Raw genomic sequence first — 17,629 nt, forward strand, 5'->3', positions numbered from 1 at the left:
AGATAGGACATAAAAGAAAAATCAGTGTACGTCATTTTTGAGATGAGATTGTAAATGGCCGCTGTCCACTGAGAGGAATACATTCATCAGAACTAGGGATCCCACCCACTGCTGCCCCCTTAGGTCAGTGTCCCCCACCAGGAGGCCTACAGTAAGTCACACGACGGTGAATGCAGCTGGACAGGCAGACAGACTGGCTCATCACAAGGCTCTCCTCCAGGAGGGTTAGGCATGTTGGACAGAGATCCACAATCCTTCCCTGGCCCTCTTCACACTCCCGTGTCTGTTCGGGGCCAGGCTCCTCCGGGGCCACCGAAGAGGCCCGGCTGGGACAGACGGCAAACTTGGGCTGGGGAGATGGGGTCAGGGCACGGCCTGGTTCAAGGGGCAGTCGGTTGGTTACATGTTTGTACAATTTTTAAAGGGCCGACGTGCTCCTTGCACCAGCTGATCACTGAGGTTCAGGTTAAGAACTCCATGAGGGTCAACAGTATTTCTGCGGAGAAACAAGACATTTAATAAATACACAAATTGGTTAGCTTCAACTTCCACAACCTGAACTTGTCTGGAGTAAATCAGCCACACGTGCAAATGACTATAAACAATTAGAAACCATCTTGGAAAACACCATCAAGCCTAAAACAAGTCAGTAAATCACAAACGCCTGCACTAATGGCCAAACGGTAAATAATTGAAATTATCTAAGTGCCAATATATTTCTATAATCCTGGAAGGAGGATAAATCAAGTGACAGATATACTGGTATGTTACAACAGTCTGAAGTGCAGACAATCAAACAGCAGCACCTTGGTTAAATATTCATGGCCCTTTATTGGGCTTAAAAGCATCATGGACAACAACAGTGCATTGCACATACCAAGCTAACAATACCAGGGAGACAAAGGAAGAAGGATTACCCTGGTTGACATTAAATAATCACCAGAAATGGATTGTGGAAAGTGAAAATATTTGTACATTTACCCAATTTTCTGTCAGCGAGTGAGGTCAGTTGTCTACGTGCAAGTGAAAGTCTGACTTGTCACCTTGCCAAATCAAACTGTATTATGCTTGCATATGTATGTGTGTAGAGGGTGTGGAGGTTCGACAGATCTGAGGTTTCCATGTGAAGCGAACCAGCTGATTAGTCTTAAGTCCAGACAGGCCAGCCTTTGAACATCATACAGTAACATCTATATAGTCTAAATGGTCTGGCTCTAAAGTGCCCGCTGCTAATTACATCATTGTCCTCTAAGTTCAAGTGAAGCATCAGAACTCCAGCTAGAGGAGTTACGTAAACTACTGAGTAAATTATTCACTAGCACGGCTGTGCAATAAGTGTACCCAAACACTTAGGGTCTTACGATAAGACAAACACATAGATAAGCAGCCTGGAGCGGGGAGAAACAAAGACGAACCTTTTAGTTTTTCTTGGTCCCCCGATTACTGTGTAAAACTGTAAGGGGTCCAATTTGTTAACCTCCAAGGCTTAAACTCTGAAAGTGTCTGCCTTGTATTTCTGCAAGAGGCTACTGTAAAGGGACACCCTGAGGATATCACATGCTTAACGATGCCCAACTGTGAAACATTTGAAAACACAGCTTTTCTCTAAAGCAACATTTTAGGTCATTTTTGCTCCTACGAGTTCCCAAAGCATCTTCATTTCAACCCCGTTATGAGAATGAATGTGTCAGGACTGGCCTGGTATTTTACCTGTTCTTGCCCCATTGAGGGCAACCCGGGAGAGGGCCCCGAGGCCATGGACGTGACACTCATCTGTCCGGCCATTTGACCCATGCTGCTGGTTGCCATGTTGGTGGCCATGGAGACATTGTTGAGGTTCATGCCATTGCCGTTGTACATGTTGCTGTTATTCTGCTGGGTGAACTGCGGTGATGCCTGCTGCTGTGAGAACATACTGGGGAGGAAACACAATGCCATGAAGTCAGTGAGTAAGCTGTGGCTTCAACAAGAGCCCCTTTTCTTTTCTTTTGCCCATCTTGGTTTACATTTTGGCAAATTTGTAAAAGTTAAAAGTACACAAAATTAGGCATTAGCAGTTCCTGTTTGCACTGTACCCACGGAGAGACAACTATCACAAACTTAAAAAATTAAGTTGAAGTTCTGGAGCTTTTTTTCTATGATTTTTAAAGGATTTATGGACACTTATCTGCAATAGACATTTGAGATATTGATATCCTTGGAAAGTGTAATCACACTGAATCTAAGGGTCTGAATCAGGCACTAAAGGTTTATTTGGGAGTAACTTCTATCCATCTTTACCTGTTGCCTCCCATGTTGCCCTGTGGCCAGCCGTTCATGTCTGGGGAGCCCTGGAAAGCAGCGTTTCCTTGGCCCTGCTGCATCATTGGGGACTGTGTGTGGGCCATGCGGGGTGAAAGCAGGGGGCTCTGTGGTGTGCCGGGACCTCCAAAGCCTCCGTCTGCCTGTTGGCTCATACCTGTGGTGGGCGCATCAAGACAGGTCAACCAGACTGGACCTGCAGAGACTCAACTGCAAACCAATGTGCTGAGTGGAGTAAATGTTAGCATTCCTCATAATATGCATAATCATGCCACATAGAGATGACTGTTTTGGCAGGGAATGAGCAACTGAGGAAGCATGATGATTGGTGACTGTCCATTCCAGTCTGCATTAAGGATTATTTGCAGGCAGTTTATATTTCATACATGCTTGCAAGCAGTGAACAGGCAAGGCACTAAGAATGGGAATAGGGAGAAAAGGGAAAGAGAGAAGTAATGTCTAGCGGAAGTTATCGCTCTGTACAAACCCACGGGCCAGAATCAGATTAAGGAGTGAAGGATAAATCAACCATGTCATTATACAAATCAGTATTACACCAGATTATCAGATTATGTCCAGATTACACGCCAAACTGTTAGACTGACAGATACAGCCTTGATTATTGCTCTGCCTGCTCACAATCTTAAGAGTCAGGTGTCAGTATGTTTCCGGAGTTAAACTTTGATTATTATGCTCTTGGTGCCCTCTGGTGGAGCAAGGTTGTATAGCCAGGACACCATTTTGGACAGTGCACAAAACAATGAGAGAATTTGACCACACTTCCTAACAGCAAGTCATATGTTGTAAAATTGAAGAGTAAAATATGTAGTATGATTTGGATCATTCAATGGCAGCTGATTAATGCAGTCATCAGTGCATAACATTACAAATCATATGATTGCCGCTAATAAAAAGCATGTGATGCTGTGCAACTAGTCACGTCAACGCACAGACACAATGGCACAAACACACACACACAGGTTGTAGGGTGAAGTGTGTGGTTGGCTGGGGTGTGGGAGCAGTACCTGAGTTGGGAAACTGAAAGGCACTGTGCTGCATTTGGGGGCTGAGTACGGCCCCGTACTGTCCGCCCATCATGTTTGTGTTTCCCATCATCATCTGTGAGGAGGAGGTGGAGGAAGAGGAGGAGGTGCCATGCAGGTGGAGCTGGGGGTTGGGGGGGAGAGAGGGCAGGCTGGGGGAGAGAGGGGAGGAGAAGGGGCTAGTAGGGGGAGGTGGCGAGGCCAGGCCTGTACTGGTACCGTAGCTGGGCGGGTAGGGGAACTGCTGGGGGTTGGCCTGGGGGATCCGGGGGTTACTCATGCCTCCGCCGGCCATGTTGGGAGGCAGGTTGAGGCCCTGGGCCCTCATGGCCATGCTCCTTTGCTGCTGAACCTGCTGGGCCTGCTGCTGCTGCTGCCTCTGTCTCAGGTGATTACTCAGCAGCTCCCGCTGCCGCTGTGCCAACATCTGAGCATTGATGGTCCCCTGGAAGAGGGAGGGGAATGATGTGTAAGAATAAAACACAAAAAAGAAAAATGTCATAGATCTACATTAAGTAAGTCTACTTGTGCCTCCACAACATAACAAACACTGAAAATAAAGCTTTAAATTTATTGCAAGCTATCAACAAACTTAACACCAACTACAGTCATTACATACATACATACATACATCTCTGTGATGACAGATTATGTAATGGCTGCGGTGACCTACCTGGTTTGGAGCATTTGATCTAAGAGGTAGGTTGACATTTGACACACTACTCATCTGAGTCATCATTGGTTGACGGTTCTGGTGGGAAAAAAACAGAAGAGGGTAAGACAAACATCATCCTCTAATGAATTAAAATGTCTTTGACATCTGTACTGAAATTATATTACAGATGTAATAAATAAAACAGTCATTACATGAGTGGATCAAATTCATGTTTCCCATGTCACAATTTCAGAGCAACATGATGAATATTACTCCAGTAAATGCCATGAAAGACCAGCAGATGGCAGGTAGACCTAAATGTCTAAACTATTCCTTGTGTGCATAAAAACCCTGCCAAAATGTCAACCTCAAGGATAATTACACAACTCCCATCTGCATGTTCAATCACACAGCTACTGATCAAACAGTGAGGTTACATCAGAAAGACCAAAGAATCAATGGACAGTATCCCGTCCAGCAGTGTTGGGACAGTCTAGACGCACGTGTACCTGCTGTGACTGTAGCCGGTGCTGGAGCTGCAGTCGTAGTGTGTTGGGCTGGTTGGAGACGACCCCGGCTGGCCTGAGTCCAGGCCGGGCCTGCATCCTCATCATGGGGTAACCCGGCCGCGGACCCATCTGGCCAGACATGGGGTGGAAGCCTTGCTCTTGCATTGGGGCACCAGGGTAGCCCCTTTGGGCCATGTGGGATGGTGGGGGACCAAACTGCTGGGTGTACATGGGGGGCTTTTGGTCTAACATCATGGAGGGGTCCTGGGGGAACTGGTCCGGCTCCAGTGATTGGCTCTGAAACAGGAAGCCACAGATATAGATGAAAAATGTAGAGCCATGAAAAAAGACTACTAAATAAAAAAAGACTACCTATAAAAAGGGAATATGACAATGTGGTATGGATCAAACTTGTTCTACCAGAGTAGGGATCCCCAGAGCACGATCAATCTCCTCCAGGCCATCAAAATCCTTGAGAGCGGTGTACAGCTGGGACATCAGGGCCCCCTCGTCTACTCCACTGCCTTCACCTGAGCTGAGCCCTGTACTACACAGCAAATCATCCTGGGGCGCTGAGTGCACCGGCCTGAGCAGAGAGGAGACAGAGAAGGTACTTTGTACATTTTCTCAATGAGAACATTTTGTCCAGTACAAACCACTGCAAACCGTCAGACCAGCAATCCCACTTCAACAAAAATACTCATATAAATAAGCTTGATAAAACCCCCCAGAAATCTTAATCTTGAGTAGTGGGGCCATTATCTGCATAATCAATACCATGTAATGGTAATTTCCAAGTAAGAAGCTTACCTGGTCTGGTTTACAAAAGCTGTCTGGTCGATGGGCATCATGCTGTCTGGCCAGGGGGCTGTCTGGTTGGGTGGAGCCTGTTGTTGGGAGAAATGGTGGCCAGCCATACCAATATCCATATCAGGTTGGGCTAAATATGGGAAAAAAAATATAACAGATTAAGACAGGATTGTAGACTGTTGTCTATAATCAATTCTGCACTTTTGGTTATGATGAGGAAAACAATCTGGCAACCTGGATGATGGCCAATATTCTCTTAAACCCAGAACAACCAGCACACCGTGCTGGGCAGATATTACATTCACTTCTTGAGTGCTGTACTATGGCTCGCCACTGGGTGGCAACCTTTAAAACTCAGCAGCAACACTATAATATGGATGAGTTGAGGTCCTTTCCTGTGTGCCTCACCAGTCCCCCTGCACCACCACAAGGTTTTAGACGTACTGTGGCTGATAATTCAGTAAAGGTGAAGCTATAGATCAGGGGTATTCAACTAAAATTCGAAGAGGTCCAGTTAGAGAAAATGTCCTCAAGCAAAGGTCCGGAACATCATAATGTCTAACTTGCGTGGTGATTTGGTGCAATATATATTGAAGTAGCCTAGTAGTTCAACGTCTGCATGTAATCAACAACTGACTGTCAAATCAAATAAAGAAAGTACAATTCAAAAATTTTGACAATATTTATTGTCACTTAACATTGAACTACACAGATATATAATACTGTAGATATGTATAATGCTCTTCTCTCATTAAGTAAAAGAAGGGCTGCATTTACAAATAAAATAGAGAAAATAAATAAAATAGCTTTTGAAAAATTGTGCATCTTAAAACAAAGTGCTTAATTTTAAAAAAACGAAATAAAGTGTAGCAGCAGCTTGAGTTTCCCTTTTTCTTTGTTAACCGTTTCACATCTTGACTTAACAGTCTGAACCAATTTCACAATAAATAATGTGTCTTCTCTCCCTGTATCGTTCACTCGTCTCTCACCTCTCTCGTCTGTCTGTATTCAGAGTCGCAATGTTTATTGCCTGGAATGCACAGATTTGATTGGCTGAGTAGCGCCACGTGGGCTGGCGTAACTCGTTAATTGGTCTGAGTTTCCTGATCCGCTAAACCAGCGCCGTAAAGACTAGAAAAGCTGCGCCGGTTAAAATAGGAGCGCCCCGTCAAAATTTAAAATCCCTTAATAATTTATTGATTATAGGTCCGGGTCTGTATAGGACGGCGTCTGGGTCCGGACTTGGACCGCGGTCCGCCTGTTAGTGACCCATGCTATAGAGTGCTTCCATGAGGTTTCTCTATTAAAATGCTTTTGCACCTGTTATATTCTTAAGGAGGCACAATAGATAAATAAAATGGGGCTTTATTGTCATGGGTCAGTCTAGAGTTGACTACTATTACTATACTTTTTAGGGTACACTGAGCTCTCACCATTGGCCATCATTGGGGACTGGAGCATCTGCCGGGGCCCTGGCTGGCTGTTGGGCCTCATGGGAGCACTGTTCGGCACCATCCTGCCCTGCATTGCGCCTTGCTGCCCAGGGCCGGACGCTCCCAGAGGAGGGGCAGAGGCCGGACCCACCCAGCCCTCCTGCTGCTGCATGCCCGGCCGTGGACCGCCTTGAGCCATCAGTCCTAGAGGAGCAAACATACATAGGGGGACGAGAAAGAGTGAGAAATACCTCAGGACAGTCCTCAGTGGATGTCCTCTGATGATGCAATGGTGCAATATAAGGAGGAAAGCCATCTATGTAGTACTGGGGGATGTTTGAAGACTGCTAAAATGTGGGAGTGACAGAAACTTTGTGCCAGAGTGGGTGACACATTTCCTGTCACAGGAAGTGAGTCACTGTGCCATGACACGTCACAGGCTGAGAGACACACAGATCGAGGGAACAAAGGTCTTTCCTCAGAATTTGGAAAGCAGCAACAAGTGCAAAATGATGTAATAGTGCTTCAGCCACTGGTTTTGTTATTGTGTGATTGCCAGGCAGAAATCACACATCACAAAAACCTGACACGAGTTAAAAGGAGATTTTCATTTAATAGTGAACCCAAACTGAAAAAAGGCAATTAAACAAATGTGATACTAGTAAAATGAATTCAATTCTTAACTGATTTTAGTTCGATGCCTACTCTATTAGATACTTTTTCATGGATAACATGCTTTAAGGTTTTTATGAGGTTACTGTATGTTTTGTAACCTTGGTGTTTACACAATCCTATGGACATTTTGTGTAGGTAGTCCATTAATGTTATACAAGTATGACTATTTCGAGGACACAGTAGGAGACCACACCTATGAAGAAGTCTGTTGCTCTGTGGGCTGGTCGTTCTTATTTAATGTACACAACTAAATCAGAGCATGCATCATTATTTGACTGTTGCACCCACCTGTGTTGACCATACCGGCCTGGTTAGCCATCATGCCGTGACTTCCCACCATGCCTTGCTGCTGTTGCTGCTGTATGAGAGTGTATGGGCTAGTGGCCCTTATGGGGTACTGTAATGAGGGATTCTGGGGGGACACATTCATGTCCAGAGACACGCTCCTCACAGGCAGACCCCTGCCTGGCTGGCCTGGTCGGACACCTCCGAAGTCTGAAGACAGGAATAAAGGAGTTTTAGCCAAATGTGGAACAATGGAGAAGTCAATAAATAGCTACATGTTTAGAGCCTTACAACCTCATGATGGGAGAATTTTTCAAACACTGTAAAGTTTTAATATCATGTTGTCTACAGTGAGGGGGAACACCTCGCCAACTAAGTGTGGTACTCACTTGTTGGGCCCATGCCACTCCCGATGCCCCTGTGTGGCTGCTGTGCTGCCATGGCAGGATTGGTCTCGGACATCTGCAGAATGTCATTGATGATGTTCTGTTTGTCCATGGGACTGGGCAACGAAACGGGCCGCGGCTCGCAGAAGAGCTGCGGCTGAGCATTCTGCAGGTCGTTCAGGATGTCATCCAGCTCTGACGACTGGAGAGGCCGGAGAGAGAGAAAAGGGGAATGTGTGAAAACAGATGAACTGCTTAGAAACCAATTGCTACGTCACCTGCAAACGCACAAACACAAATATACATGTGACAGGCATACACATTTACTGTGAACAAACTTGTTCTGTAAACACTTTATCATTTAGAGTCTTTATCTGGGACATGGGAACAGCAGGCCTGGCCTTGTTTATAATACAGCAGTAACCCCGGGATAAAATGGACCACTTTCCATCAAATCTAGGCCACACTTCACTTTGACTTAGCTTATCAGACTCAAACTACTCTACGCTTACCGGCTGGTGGTTTCAACCACACAACTGCGTCTGCTCCCCTTTTTATAGTCTACAAATTTTAGGCACATATGTAAGAATGTCATATCAATGTGAACATTATTTTTGTCCCCCATTGAGAGAAAAACACAGCAAAGATGGAAAATATGTGGCTACTGATGCTGCTTTCTGCTGAGTAACATGAGAGAGCAGCATGAGGCGGCAGGAGTTTGGTTGGTGCCAAAGTTTGAACAGCTCTCTGCCCCCCTACTGCAAACAGCTGCACTGAGCCTGCCCAACACAGCCCAAGGCTGCATTCATACACAGCTGGGCTTTGAACTATCTGGCCAGCTTTTGTTTAGTTTTTCACACAACTATCTTAAACAAAGACAAGGCCGTGCTGGGATCTGGTTTCACTTGCTGAACTGAAGAATTGCTAGGACTGTCAAAGACGAATCTCTTGGAAGCTATTTTTTATTTTAGGACACTGAGACTGTCTCCTCTGTATTTCTCGTTCTCTCTATGACACACAAGCAGTGGACAAAATAACAAATAAGGCGGCCCAATACAACAGCAACCTGACACAATTTCACCAAACGTGGAACATTATTATCTTTATAAAAAGGAAGCATTAACTGGAGCTTTATTGTATTGAATTTAATTGTAATGACAGATAAGAAAATGTGTGTTACCTTCAAAATAGAATAGAAACATCAACATAGGTGATCATAATGCTTCCTAGAGAGGCCTGAGGGACTTTAGGTAAATAAGTTGCACTGGCTGTAACTGGCCACAAGAGTGCAGCACACTTGGAATCACTGACAACTCCTGATCGTGACACACTGTACAGCCGGAAAACAGCACACCCGCCACTGTTTCAATGTTGTACTTCGATGTTCTAGACAATGACATGTATCTATTAGGCATGCAAATGCTGCTAAAGATTACAAGGCTGCCAAAAATGCCTGATTGAATGGTGATCTTAAGTGGCCATGGACTAAAGCCTGCATGTGTTTTTATAGAATAGAAACATCTTCATATACACAGCAGCAGACAGACAGCCACACAATGCTGATCACTGTACGCAGCAGACAAGCATACAGGATATGTGGGAGAGCTAAAGAGAGTAGCAGAGTGAGGGGTGGGGGGTGGCGGTGGTGGTGGGAGAGAGAAAAGCCCTAATGAGGTCAGGAATGATGTAATGCTCCTGTATGCTCTCAGTTTGCTCTTTTCTTCCTCCTCTCCAATTCTCTCTCTCCTCCCACTTTCTATTCTCTCGTCTTCTCTAGTTGCTTTTACCCTTAATGGGTCCTATTTCTATCAATCCCTGTTACTCTCTTCTTTCAATGCATGTCAGCGCATGTAATGTAATCCATGGCCTTCTTTTTCTGCATCTCAGGCTGGCATACTGTATTTGGTTGAAAACTGCAAGGACTTGTAAGGCCGAATGACCATTATCAAATATTTAGTCTCAAGCCATGCCCCATTTGCAGATCATTATTTACGTTCTGAACGTCAGAACGGTACGAACAGCTAGGGACACATACTGTACATCACAAGATGCTGTTTAAGGGCACACGTGAATATTTAAAAATCATGTATGTTTTTTTCTTAATTTAGGCATTATCTCTGTTTTTATCCCCAGGAATTACAATCACTACTTAACTTAATCCTCTTTAATTGTGGTTACTTACTGAATAAAAAAAAATACAGATACAATTATCAGCAACACTTTCATGTACTATGACAATGCAATTTAGCTTTTTTTATACAAAAGGGGACTCAACTACAGTTGCGTGCTTATGAACAGCAGAGTCCGACTTTCTCACAGCAGGGTGGTGGCGAGCCTCTGCCAAATGTGTGCTCTTACAATCTGACTTGAATCCATCTGGGACTCAACTTAAACCAATTACATCTGTAAATGAGCGAGTTGTAATCATTATGCGATACACTTCCTGATCCCAGTTTCACGTACAGTATGCGCCCTAATGTTAATGTGGACTTGAGGTCAGGAGGACTGTGTGCCTCTCTGACCGAGCCCATGTCATTTCATAGGAAAGGGAACTGAGAAAGAGGGTGGGTAAAGCTGAACTGGCACTGTCAAGTAAGGCAAAAGGAAGGACAAAGGAAGTCTTTTCACCCCAGAATGGTGCTGGCCTTTTATAAACTAAAAATAAAAAGAATTGAACAAAAACAACTTGGCAAAAATCTATCACACCGTCTGAAAGAGCTGAAACTGCAATTTTCACAAGTCACAAGGATGGCTGCAACATGAATTACAATCCTTACGTACTGCAATATATGGTTGACGGTGTGTTACTAGGGAGTACTTCTTGTTCCTTATTTGCTGCTGTTTTTTACTATGAGATGAATCTCATTAAGTAATTTGAAATAATTTGTAATAACGGATTAGTTCTCTGTGTGATATCTTGGGGCTTTGAACTCCGAATCAAAAAGGGGAGGTTAAACACAGCAAATCAACTTAAGATGCAACAAACTGAAGGATTGTGATTTAATGCAGGACTTTTACATATTCACCTGTATAACATGCTCTTATTCTTTTCTGATGGCAGGGCCTACTCTTCAAGTTTAGTTTAAAATTATTTAATAATATTTCTGACAACTATTGTATTGTTAATACTCCCTCCCATGTGCTTCAGAGAATTAGAGAACTCTTGACATATTCTGTGCAAAAGGACCCACATAATGTCTGATACAGCAGGTATATTTGCCTGCACCAATTGAAATGACATTTTTGGCATGCAGTTTGACATTATATCATCTTTTGTACAGAAGACTAAGAGAATGGCAGTATTCAGGCTACTGAAGGACCTACTGAAACAGAAGATCGGACTGTATTGGATGAGATAAATTAATTAATTTATTTCATTTACCTCAATATTGAGCTGAGCTGCAATGATTTCACATGCCACCACAGTGAACAGATTCTATCTATTACTGATAATTATTTGCTTAATTTGACAGATTTGACTGATGTGACAATGAAGAATATGTTTCGTGTTATGTCATAATACTTGGTAGAATAAAAGGAAACTAAAACATGAATTAAATTACTTACATGCATTAAAATAAGGATACTACTGTAGTGGAAATAGATTTATTCAGCTTCAGTGTGTTTTAGGGATGGACCATAGCCGACCCTCATTAACAGATTAAAATGTACTATTTAGAATGGTCGAATGTCATGTCACTGTTTGCACGGGGTCACACACAAATAAAACACACAGATAATCCTGCCTCCAATAGTGCCATGGGGCTAGATGACCATACCTATACTTCCTTCAGCCATCAGCTAAGCCACTACTATGGAGCTCTGCTCTGATTTCTCATTTAGTGCTGCTCCAGCCATCAATTATTCAGCCCTCAAACAATCATGAGGAGGAGTGAGGCAGAGGGAGGGAGAGAGGGAGTGACAGCAGAGAAAACAGTGGGTGAGGTTAGTAGAGAGAAGGATGAGTGGACTTTTTAACTAGTACAGTCAGCTTTCACACATGGCCAAGCAGTAATTCACCAGTAAGGAACTGAAACCCACTCACACACATGTAATGGCTCCAATGAAATCATGGCTTAGTTCATGTCTAACAAATGTCCTCGTTCTGGATTGAGTGCTTTAATCATCATCTAACTGTGAAACCCAGATTTTACCAATTTCTACAACAAGGCAGAAATAAATTAACCAATCTAATTTTGTTACGTGTTATACACTTATAGACAACAAAACCTTCAGTATTAAGACATACATATCAAACCTCTATTTCTCTCAATTTCCATATCCCTCTATTGTTTCTTGTACGTTGCTTGTTCTACAAACACACCACTCCCTCTCCCCTCCATCTCCATGGTAGCAGAGAGGACATGCAGGAGCATATGGCTCATCATTTTCACTCTGCCTGCCGAGGCTGGGCTCTCCTGGGGGTATCTACACCTCTCTCATCTCTCCTTCTTTGTTCAATTCAACAGCAGCTCTTATTATCCATCCAATCACCTTTTCCTCTTCTTCATATGTACCCATGTGGCTGAGCACATACTGTACATACACAGCTAGCACGCATAGCTAGCTGACAGTCTGTGCCACTGCCCCTCTGTGTGCATGGGAAAACCACACTGTTATGAAAGGGACCCACAAACCGACGCTGGTTAAACCTGCCCATCTGTCTTTGCACGCTTCTTTAGGCCAGGATCAAGTGCGGTTTGGTTTTATGAAAGAATGAACATGCATTTCGACATAAAAACTGAACTTTCTTTTATGTTAGTGACATTTAAATGGTATCGTTGTCACCTAGACTACTGACTGGTCTAAGAAGAGGGAGGTAATGAGAGTAGCAAAGCGTGCAAGGGAATTCATGTAATTTTGTGTAATTCTATGTAATTCTGTGGTTTAGCAGTGATGTCTGTGATAGAACTACATTTGCTAGACCTGAGTGTTTAACGTGTGTTTAGTAGAGCGTGCCATACACATGTTTCCTGTATGTAAGGTTATGGTCTCACCAATCATTGGTTTTCTTTCCTGCATGAGAGAGCCAGCAAGCTGAAACCTCTGCTACACAGAAATGTTGAGTTTTACCAGCAACACTGTTCCTGCTCACTCCCTTTTACTCTTTCCTCTTCTTCTCTCTTTCAACGTCAGGCCTGACCTGAGCTCGGTGCCAAACCTGAGGATTCTGGCCAAACGCAACCAGGATCAAATGGCTGGAGAACCACAGGGGCTCCTTCCAAATGTCACAGTTGTTTGAAGCTGGCAGAGAGCTTCCCTCAGCTTGTGCTGCCAACACACAGGCAGCGAAAGGACCAGATGTGTTTATATTATATACGTGAATTTAAAAAAAAACATGCATGATGCCTTAAGTGTATATGACAAGAATGTAAATCTGAATGTGACTATATATATATGCCGCAAATGTCTGTCTGACTGCTATACTGCCACACCGCTTGCGTGTATAGATGTAGCATCCTGTGTGGACATGGGACTTGGAGGAGCCAACATCTGCTACCTAACCCAGATTAACGATCAGACAGAGAGGGGAGGCAAGTGGAGCAGTGCAGGGCAGAAAAGTTTGGGATTTTGCAAAGGGAGGAGGTTACAAAATCAGTTTTAGGGCAGCTTTAGTTCTTTCATCTTTGCAAAGATGGAAATGATGCAGTAAACAAGTTATTTTTCAAGCAAGACGACAAAACGTTTCTAAAATTTAACAGCTCTCTTTTAATGTGCACACAAGGAGGAGGGATCTTTTGTAAAAACTGACCTGTTCAGCTCGGTCGTATCCTGTGTCTTGTTTCTCCGCCTTGACAAGGGGGTGTTTGCCCCCTTCCACCTTCACCTCGCCAGGCTCCAGCTTAGGGACCTTGTCCTTCAGTACAGTGTCATCCTTATCCAGTAAGTACCGTAGCAGGGCATTGTCTTTCTTCTTGGGGCTCAAGGGCTCCTGCTTGGGAGCAATTTCTCCCCCAGAAGCTGTACTACCAGCACCCTGTGATGGGTCTTGGCCCAGCTCTTTGCCTGTGGCCTCTGCAGTGAGTTTGGCCAGGTCTACAGGAGACGTACTGTTCTGAAGCAGTTGGTGGAGGATCTTGTGTTTTTCTTTAAGGGATGTGGCATGAGTGTTCCCTCCAGTGTGGCCACCCCGGACCCCTGTCCCAGCCTGGTCCTTGCAGTCTCCTCCTGCGCTAGGGGACAGGGGTGTCTCCAGAGGCTCTGGCTTGGTGGTGAGCAGTTGCAGTAGCTTGGTGTGGCCCTTGTTGTCATGAAGACGGCTGTGAGCGTCGTGGCCCTCAGAGGGCCCTTCCCTCTCCTCCTTAGGCTCAGCTAGGTTGCTCTCTGTCTGGACCTGGGGGTGCCCCTGACCCATCTCTGTGTGAGGTCCAAATGAATCTCCTGTGCCACCAGTAGCACCACTGCCTCCTCCAAGTTTTGACATTAGATGAGTGTTTACCCCTGACCCTGGTGTGACCCCAGCTGGGGAGCCTATCTTCCGGTCTGGAGAACCAAGTGTGTGTGCATGGGGAGGGCCATGCCCGTGTCCTACACCGTGGCACTCACTAAGGGCCTGCAGAGCTGACAGAGAACTGCTAGTATAGCTGTTCGCATGGGTGCTCGTCGTGCTACTACTACTTGCACCTCCAGGCCCTCCACCACACATTCCTACTGGGGAGGGTGAGTGAAGGCCTCCTGCTACACGAGGGCTGCCTGCCCCCCCAGGACTACCTCGGTGCCTGGGCGACAGCATAGAGTTCTGTTGAGGTGGATGGGGCCCACCTGCTGGGCTGGGGCTAGCACGAGAAGGGCTGTTCATCCTCCAGTTGGGGCCCTGCTGTGGTGGTTGCATGCCCCCTGTGTGGTTGTGTGGTGGGGGACAGCCAAAACGGTAGCCCTGTATATGGCCCCCCATGGCTGCTGGCTCTCTGGGGCCAGCAGGTCCTGGAGGGGAAAAAGGCGTGCTGTTGCTGCTGATGGTAGTGTCTTGGCCCTGAGGCCCCGAACCTGGCAGACTGCCTGGGGTTGGAGGAGTCATGGAGGGAGTGGAGGAGTTCATCGGTTTGGGAGCCATCCCTGTGGCCTGACTGCCAGGACCCATGTCCTGGCCCATTCCACATACTGTCTGCTCCCTAGAGGTTAAAAACAAAAACACAGATAATAGAGCTGATAACCTCAAAAGTTTTCATTACTAAGAATTTTCTGTAGAAGCCAGAAAATAGATAAAATTGGCCAGTGCACCGTGCCGGGGTTTATCCTTAGTGCAACACTGTTGTTACAAAAGAGCCATCGCTGCCAATATCACATTATCTTCTATTATTGAACATTATTTTGCTGTTCTTTTTTTGCTGTTATTTGGTTGTTTAAAATCTACATTGTATTGGTGGCAGAAGTCTCAGTAGCAACTGGGCAAATACAGCCAAAACTATCTGCATATAACACGGAAATATGTTTTAACTTCTTTTGTATGAACTAACCTTTCTGTCTGATTTTATTGCGACCCTATCCCCCGATACCCAGACCACTAGCAAGCATGAATTTACATATTAACCCATCCACACAACAGGTCGTGCTGCAGGGCATTAACAAGCTCAAACACGTAACCAAGTTCATGCAGCAGATCTGTCTCTCTCTTCCTGACACAGGTGTAGGTAGCGAAACATACCTCTGAAGAATGTGCAGGGACATGTAGAGTTGTGGTTCGTTGGTGGCGGGCGAGCGCACCAGTTTACTCTTGGTGTGGGCCGACACAATGGTTCCATCAGAGAGGGAAAAACGGTAGATGGGGCTGAATGCCTGACCATGGCGGAGCACTAAGGACACACATATCAGTAAATGCACACACAAAGTATTTTTTATTTAGATTATTAATTTGGATACAAATAATGGAGAACTCACTGCGTTGGGCTACGTATTGTGTATTGTTTAGATTCTGTTTTCAGTTTTTTTTAAGAGTCAAAAAACTGTGATTGGATTGAGGGTCTCAAAGCAGCAGCCAACGATTAACCATTAGCTTTGCTTAAAAGGGACTAATGCTTTGACCAATGATCAAATCAACATTTTATACACATGCAGTCCTCTGACAACAGCATCAGAAAGACCAAAGGAAGTAACCATCAGGAGGCAAGGATTAAACAGGATGCTCTTTGCAATAAATGGCATTACCTTCCTGCTGATGTCTCTTGGCAAAAGACATCTCTCCGTCATTCTGTAGGTGGAACCTCTGGATGCAGCGCCTCACCAGATCCTCCCAGCCCGGCTTCATGGATGCCCGCAGGAGACTGGTATCCAGGGACGTTATCTTACCTAAACACAGAGGACCAGATTAGGGTTGCCTTAGTCAGACATGGAGGCAAGGATTTCTGTACACATGAACAAACCAACACCAGCTGAGCTGATGGGGATTCAATGTCTAAACATAAAATATGTAGAGCAGCTTGTTGACAAGAGGATGCTCTTCACTGGGCCACTCTGCTGCACAGCTCTGTGGTTTGATATCGGATGAAGAAATACTGAGAATTTACTGTATTTACATTGTAAGTACAACTTGTCAAAGGCTTTATCGAGAAATTGCTTCTGTGCCAGGAAATGCCCTGAAATTATGTGAGGAGAAAAGGCCTGGCTACATGGGATTAGATAGTCAAACATAGGTACAAAAACTGTCAGTACAAACTGTAAGATCTCCATTTAGACACTCAATACAACAGGTAGATTCATTTTAAACATCACCAGGGCAGCTTAGGCTCAACCATCTTTACAGCTCAACAAATACACCCATGCTACGTGGGCAAATGCACACACTGCTACGAGCTACAAGTATGCAACAGTTGTCCCTCACTGGGTTGCAATTTAAATGGAGGAAGTGATGCATTTAAAAAAGGCTGACAAGCAGACTGCTACACAAATTATAAAGGCAGCCATATCCAACAAATTATCATAGGCAAAAGAAGATTGCAGAAGCAATATAATTTTACCAAAAATGTTTTCAGAAGAATCATGTGAAGAAAATCATACTCTCAAAATCATGATACTTTTATGATAATTTATCCAGAATTGTGCAGCCCCAACAAACAAATGTAGGCATGCATACATACACACCTACAAACGTCTGGGTGGGGAGCTACAGTAAATTACTATATGTCAGCGAGTAACTATGAGTGTGCGTTTGTGTGTTGTGTCTGTGTGTGTATGCCACACATAAATGGTACAAGCACATCAAAGACCAGGTGAAACGCAGACAACTGTCTGCATTGATGTGCCAGTGTTCAGACAGATACTTTACCTCCCAGAGTGCAGACAGAGGTGGGCAGCAGGTTCAATTAACGAGTTCAATCCTAAGGGCCTTTACCAAGGATATAATAATGTTTAAATACCTAAACCATAGTGTGAGGTGATTTATGGGCTGGCGACATGGGATGAAGTGTGTGCCAGAGTAGAGGCACTATATTATTTTTTGCAACGCAGCTTTATTCAAAACAGCTGCATGTGTGAAAATGCAATACACAAATTGTTGTAGTCTAGGGGGGAGTAGTCTAAAATGGTCATGATCAGC

General features: G+C 44.6%; 1 protein-coding gene across 1 annotated transcript in view; it reads right to left on the reverse strand.

Annotated features, from left to right (window-relative positions):
* Nucleotides 1–384: 384 nt before the first annotated feature.
* The window catches only part of ncoa2 (nuclear receptor coactivator 2), a 51,729-nt gene continuing 34,484 nt past the window's right edge, over nucleotides 385–17,629 (reverse strand). Inside the window, exons 9-22 of the mRNA XM_070927807.1 lie at nucleotides 16,243–16,383; nucleotides 15,743–15,890; nucleotides 13,850–15,209; nucleotides 8,101–8,299; nucleotides 7,715–7,921; nucleotides 6,752–6,955; nucleotides 5,319–5,448; nucleotides 4,920–5,094; nucleotides 4,509–4,805; nucleotides 4,018–4,095; nucleotides 3,564–3,789; nucleotides 2,281–2,458; nucleotides 1,711–1,915; nucleotides 385–496 (exon numbers count right to left, since the gene is read on the reverse strand). Of these exons, the coding sequence (XP_070783908.1) occupies nucleotides 485–496; nucleotides 1,711–1,915; nucleotides 2,281–2,458; nucleotides 3,564–3,789; nucleotides 4,018–4,095; nucleotides 4,509–4,805; nucleotides 4,920–5,094; nucleotides 5,319–5,448; nucleotides 6,752–6,955; nucleotides 7,715–7,921; nucleotides 8,101–8,299; nucleotides 13,850–15,209; nucleotides 15,743–15,890; nucleotides 16,243–16,383 (3,560 nt within the window). The 3' untranslated portion in view covers nucleotides 385–484. The remainder of the gene's footprint in view (nucleotides 497–1,710; nucleotides 1,916–2,280; nucleotides 2,459–3,563; nucleotides 3,790–4,017; nucleotides 4,096–4,508; nucleotides 4,806–4,919; nucleotides 5,095–5,318; nucleotides 5,449–6,751; nucleotides 6,956–7,714; nucleotides 7,922–8,100; nucleotides 8,300–13,849; nucleotides 15,210–15,742; nucleotides 15,891–16,242; nucleotides 16,384–17,629) is intronic.

This window comes from Enoplosus armatus, chromosome 21 (assembly GCF_043641665.1).
Source record: "Enoplosus armatus isolate fEnoArm2 chromosome 21, fEnoArm2.hap1, whole genome shotgun sequence".
NCBI lineage: Eukaryota > Metazoa > Chordata > Actinopteri > Centrarchiformes > Enoplosidae > Enoplosus > Enoplosus armatus.